The 6,000-nt window shown below is 46.4% G+C and overlaps 1 protein-coding gene across 9 annotated transcripts in view; it reads left to right on the forward strand.

Annotated features, from left to right (window-relative positions):
- The window catches only part of nfia (nuclear factor I/A), a 130,709-nt gene that overhangs the window by 109,989 nt on the left and 14,720 nt on the right, over positions 1–6,000 (forward strand). For 3 of the 9 annotated variants that reach the window (XM_040183851.2, XM_040183855.2, XM_040183854.2), the window contains exons 6-8: positions 988–1,115; positions 2,295–2,345; positions 4,477–4,626. In XM_040183851.2, the coding sequence (XP_040039785.2) occupies positions 988–1,115; positions 2,295–2,345; positions 4,477–4,626 (329 nt within the window). The remainder of the gene's footprint in view (positions 1–987; positions 1,116–2,294; positions 2,346–4,476; positions 4,627–6,000) is intronic. The other 6 variants (XM_040183853.2, XM_078108002.1, XM_040183856.2 and 3 more) reach the window with 3 other exon arrangements.

The following is a 6,000-nucleotide window of genomic DNA, read 5'->3' on the forward strand; positions in this document are numbered from 1 at the left end:
TCCCTCTATAACTCCGCACATCCCTCCAGAGACCTCCCACACACACACACACACACACACACACGCACACACACCGTGAGGCAAAGCAGCAGCTCCATATGGTAATATTTACGTCTACACTAATGTCAAAGACTCTTCATTCATACATCTCACTGTGTGTATGCAGGTCACACACACACACACACACTTAAATGTCTTAACCCTCCTGTTAAACAGTCCCATCTGGTTAAAGGAGGCCTTTGGCGTGTGTGTGTGTGTGTGTTACAGTAATGAGCGTCCGTGTAGGCAATGTAAGTCCACTCCGCTCTGACATGTGAAAGCCTGCAACAACAACACCAACAGCAGAGTGACGGTAACTGAAGCGTGCAGCAGGTCTCATTAAAGGACGTGTTCACTCTGGGGTGTTTAACCTTATTACCATCATTCATACAGTAATGATGTGGATCACAAAGTCACACACAGCTCTTTGGTTGCTAGGCTGGTAGAAAGCTAAGTAGGCAGGTAGGTAGGTTGTTTGGTAGACAATTAGTTAGGTAGATAGATAGATGGCTAGGTAGGTTATCAGTTAGGTAGGTGGGTAGATCCATAGGTAGGTAGGTAAATGGTTAGGCGGGTAGTTAGGTGTGTTTATAGGCAGTAGGTTTATTGGAAGGTTGGACGTGTCATCATGATTTATTAATCAAAAGATTATTTTACAGCATCTTACTGTTTAAGACGTTATGCAGACATTATGCAGTCAAAGTAACTTAAAGGTCTGACTTTGTTGCCAGTCGTCCATAAAATTGAATTTGCCCATAAACTGTTCAAGCTCAATGAGAATGAGCACCACAGAGAGAGTTTCAACATTTATTTTTCTTACCTCTTCCTTTTTGTATGCACATGTGTTTTCTATGTCTAATAGCAAGTCCACTAACCAAAGGAAGAATGATCAGACCAACAATACAGGGCTTAACGATGCTGCTCTGTCTGTCCTCTGTGTGTGTCCAGCTCTGCCAAGAGGATAAAGTGTATGGAGGAGGACGTGGACAGTCCAGGGGAGGAGTCCTACTACACCAGTCAGGGTCGATCTCCGGGCAGCGGCAGCCAGGCCAGCAGCTGGCACGATGTGGAACCAGGTAGGTTCCTCCCGTCACCATAGCAACCACATCCTTTAGTAGCCCCGCCCTCTCCCCCCCCTCCCGCCCTGTCACCTCTACCTCCACTAAACACATTTAGCTCATACACATCCCAACCGTAACCTCTCAACCTTGACCCGCGACTCCAAAGCAGCTTTGGAAACGGAGCTGTCGCGTTACAGCGCGAAAGTGACGCAGGGAGGGAAGAATGTGTGTCTGTGCGACAGAGAAAGAGAGATAAGGAGGACGTCGGGGCGTGTTTGTGTTTAGAACTCAGATGTCAGTGTGTGTAAAGTGTGTCTTTATACTCAACTACAGAGACACTCCATCACCTCCACACAAGTTACGTAATTAATGACCCCAGGTCCTTTAAGTTGGTAAGTGTTCTCAGTGTGTAGATCGGACCGGCCAGGGGAGGGGACCCTGTTAGGACCACCGACTGTATATGAGAAGTGGAAGTAGTCATCATGATCTCCCCTGTTGATTTATGGACTGCTGTTTTGAAACCTCCATTTTGCCTCGGGACGTACAGTAGACCTCAGCGACCTGTCAGTCACAGCAAGCATACATACCCCAACATGAGGAAGAGTCCTTTTCATATAAACTTCTATACAATCAGACGTCTTGCTAAAAAAAGTTCCTTGCAGCCTGACCTGACAAAGCATGATTTTAGATTTCTTACTACATTTTAGCAGATAAATGCAAGTAAAGTTACAGCATTTTTTGTGTGTTCACACCACCGTAGTGCACCTGCCAACGCGTGGCTTGCTGCATACGGGGCCGCGGCAGATTATGTTTTGTGCAAACTGCTCAGATGAGGTCCGACTGGGTGGATCCCATTATGAGGAGAGATGGGGTCCTACTGTACATTGATTAACACACACACACACACACTCACAATACACTGGTTAAAGCAGCTAACAGGCTAAAGGTATATCTAATCACACAATACATCACTGGGCCTGGGATGCGTGTGTGTGTGTGTGTGTGTGTGCGTGTGTGTGTGTGTGTGTGTGTGTGTGCGCTATGACCTGGGACACACATTTACATGAATACTAAATTGTTGAGGTACCTCCGCCTCTCTCTCTCTGCCCCCCTCAGTATATTCATGCTGCTTTTCTTTTTTCTTTCCTCTGTTGCTTCCTTTTCTTTCTTTCCACTCCGTCTTGCGTTGGAAAGCTGGATATAAGCTGCGCGGCTCTCTAGCTAGCTCATTCATCTCCCGACAAGGTAAAGACTGTGAACACGCCTTTTACTTTCCTCTAAACGTATCTGTGAAACACCTCCACCTCCTCCTCTCCACCTCCTCCAGATGGCTAGTTACCTCGTGGTTTTCTTTGGTCTGTCGTTTGGTGTTTCGGCGTGTCTGGATGCGTCTGGTGGACTCTTCAGACTTTCTTTTCCTCCTTCATCCCTCTTTTCCTTTGCTTCTCTTCATTCTCTCCTTTCAAGCATCTCCCTTCTTTTATCTTCAATTTCATCTCATCCGCATCCTATTTGTACCTGTTTTGAATCCTTCACTTTCCCTTTAAGCTTCCCTGTCTTCCATCCCGCTCCTTTCCTACTTGCTTCTTTTCCTTGTATCTTCTTCACTTGTTCATTTCCTCTTTAGTCTCCTCCTCTCTTCTTCATCCACTCATGTCATCACCTCCTTTCCTCTTTCCTCCTCTTCTCATCTCTAGTCTCCTCCTGATTTTTCTTACATCCTTCCCTCCCTGGTCCTCTCTTCTCCCACCTTATGTCCTTGCTTCCTCATTTCTCCATCCTCTCTTCCTTTGTCCTTTTATTCTCCTCCTTGTACAGTGTTGTGTTCTCCTCATATCTTCTTCCTTCTTCTCCCCACCAATCTTCTTCATCTTCCTTCGTCCTCCCTTCTCCCTTCCCTTTTCCACGTGTCCACATCCCATTGCTTTTCCTTTTTGTCTTCCTTGTATCCTCGACTCCTTTCGTTGTTTTCAGTCTGGAGGCACGTATGGGTGAAGCACCCATCACCCCATTACACCCTGAGCCCACCCACCGGGCAGCATGTTTAGGAACTTTATTTATATCTTTGAAGGAATACAAATCTTCTGTATGGACTTCAACACTGTGCATGATACTGTTGTGTGTGTGTGTGTGTGTGTGTGTAATTACAATTAGTAATTTTGCGACAAATAATCACTATTCCCTCTCGATGTGCAATCACAAATGTGTGTGAATGTGTGTGTGTGTGTTACACGTGTGTTTTGTTTGATACAGATGAAAAGAGACTAGGAAGAGCGAGGACGAAGGAGGGATGTTTGAGACGTAAAAGGCTGGGAGGGAAAGGGGAAGGGAAGGAAGGTTGAGAGAGGATGAGGAGGGACAGGTGAGAGAGGTTATAGGAAGAGCAACAGGAAGAGGAGGAAAGGCAAAAAAGAGATAGATGGACAGACAGGGACAGCGATAGATAGATAGATAGATAGATAGATAGATAGATAGATAGATAGATAGATAGATAGATAGATAGATAGATAGATAGATAGATAGATGGATGGATGGATGGATGGATGGATAGATAGATAGATGGCTTTGTAAAGAGGGTTAGGAAGGAGAAAGTGCTGAGCAGACTGCCTCATTTCCACCTGACAAAACCTCTTCAACTGTTCATCACTCACACGCACAGACACACAAACACACACACACACACACACACACACACACACACACACACACACACAAAGCCTTCATCACTGTCCTGCTCCTCCCCTTGCTGCACCTCTTCACTAATACACTATAAGCCCCGCCCACCTTCAGGTGCACCACCATGTGTTCTTGTCCCCGTTACACAGTGCAGACAGTTACTGTTGGAACTATTTCTTCATGGCTTAATGATTGAATATTTGTATTAATTTAGCATAGTCATTCATAGATCTATTATTTTATTGATGATGCCTTTAACTATGGCATTAAATATTTATTCTGCTATTTTTTAAACAATTTATTTGTGTTTTAAATTGTATATTTATAGTATATGTATTTTTTAATATAACTTTCCTTCCCTAATATTGCATTTGTTTATTTCATGCATTTGTTATTCCATCCTTTAGTAGCTTTAGACAATCATTCTAAATAAATGAGTTTAGTGGACAGCAGCAAAGAAAGAACAAACAAAACCCCACCCCACCCCCTTGAGCCCCATGCCTCAATCTATCAGCCCCTTCCTTCCCTACTGTCCCAACCCCGCCCAAACCAACCCCCCCCCTCACACCTTTCCCCATCTCCTCTACGCCATTGGAGGTGCATTAAAAACAAATAAATAAAAAAGCCAAAGTGTTAAAGTAAAGCGAGAACAGGCTGGCTCTGACCCGCTCCTCACCCTCCTCATCATGGTTCTTGGCAGGGATGCCGTCGCCCGCCGGCGCTCTGAAGAAGTTAGAGAAGTCTGGTTTCTGCGGCGCCTCCACCTCCTCCTCTTCTTCTTCCTCCTCTTCCCCCCGAACGGCTTTCACACACCACCACCACCACCGGCCCGTCATTACCGGGCCTCGAGGTGAGGTCCGCATCCAGTTAAACCCCAAGCAACCACCTCCAGCATCCCCCCTCCCCTGCCCCCCTCCCACACCCTCCCACACCCTCCCTTCCCTGGCAGTAGCTGTGGGTTTTGTCAGGAAGAGGTACTGGAAAGCAGAAGTGTCATGTTCCACCTGTAGGCTTCAGGGAGGGTTTTGTGTGTGTGTGTGTGTGTGTGTGTGTATGTGTGTGTGTGTGCACCTGTCACATCAACCTACCATCAAGCCCCGCCCACTCCTCACCTCCCCTCTCATTCACTCTAATATTGTCTCCTCCAATTAAAAGTATCCCACCACTGAGAAACACACTTCCAGTGTTTGTGTGTGTCTGTGCCAGTGTGTGTGTGTTTGTGTGTATTTTTGTTTTGTAATCTGCAGATTACTCCTGTTACAATATTGTGACCCCATGAACAGCGTATGAACGTAAACACCATATGAATACGAAACATTCTTCCAAAAACAGTTGTCAGACACAGTGTCTTGCACTGTGTAATCTCACGTTCAGTTTTGGGACGTCGTGTTCACGCTGACTGATTTCTGTCCGGCCGAACCTTTAAGACACAAGTCCAACCGACGCCGCTTTGGACGTGGATGTAAAAGCTGCCATGAGAGAGAATAGCTGGCGGTCTGGACGGGTCCAGAACCCATTTGCCTGAATCGCACATATTTATCGTTCAGAAAGGGAGGCCCAAGTTCAAACGGGACAGGAGCAGCTTTTTGTGCTCTTCAGCTGTTAAAGTCACCTTGTACCCTTTTAAGAATTAAAGCCACAACAAACAGACCCGAGACCTGCAGCAACACAGCTGGGGCCCTACCAGACCCCACGGGGAGAATTTGTACCTAACTGGTTCCTCCAGTTCAGATCCTGTGAAGGTTCCCCTGAAAGGGGACGAGATGTCATTTCGGCTCGCTCTGATGGTTTGTGTCAGTTTGTGTGTTTTTCCCTCCTGAATGTGTTCCAGCGGCTCTGTGGGAGGAAAATCCTGCTCATGTTGAGGCAGATTAGAGGATTGGAAGTGATTAGTGAGCAGCTGAACTCCCGCAGGGCTGCAGACTTCTGTCAACTTCCTGTTTCTGTAGAAAAAAAAACACCGAAAACACACAGTCGTAATTAATCCTCATCAGGGACGCTGCGAGTTCTCGATCTGGATTCAGTCCATCCTCCTGATCTTCTCCAGCTCCTCCTCCTCCTCCTCACGGCCTCTCCTCTACCTCCTTGATTTCTCCTTTTCTTTTTCTGGTTCCCTCCTGCCAGTGATGAGTTATTTCCTCCTCCTTCTCGTGCCCTGGTCCTCATCCTTCTTCAGCTACGTCTCGGCTCCTCCTTCTTGGTTTGGCCCTAACTTCTCACCTTC

Source organism: Gasterosteus aculeatus, chromosome 8 (assembly GCF_964276395.1).
Source record: "Gasterosteus aculeatus chromosome 8, fGasAcu3.hap1.1, whole genome shotgun sequence".
NCBI lineage: Eukaryota > Metazoa > Chordata > Actinopteri > Perciformes > Gasterosteidae > Gasterosteus > Gasterosteus aculeatus.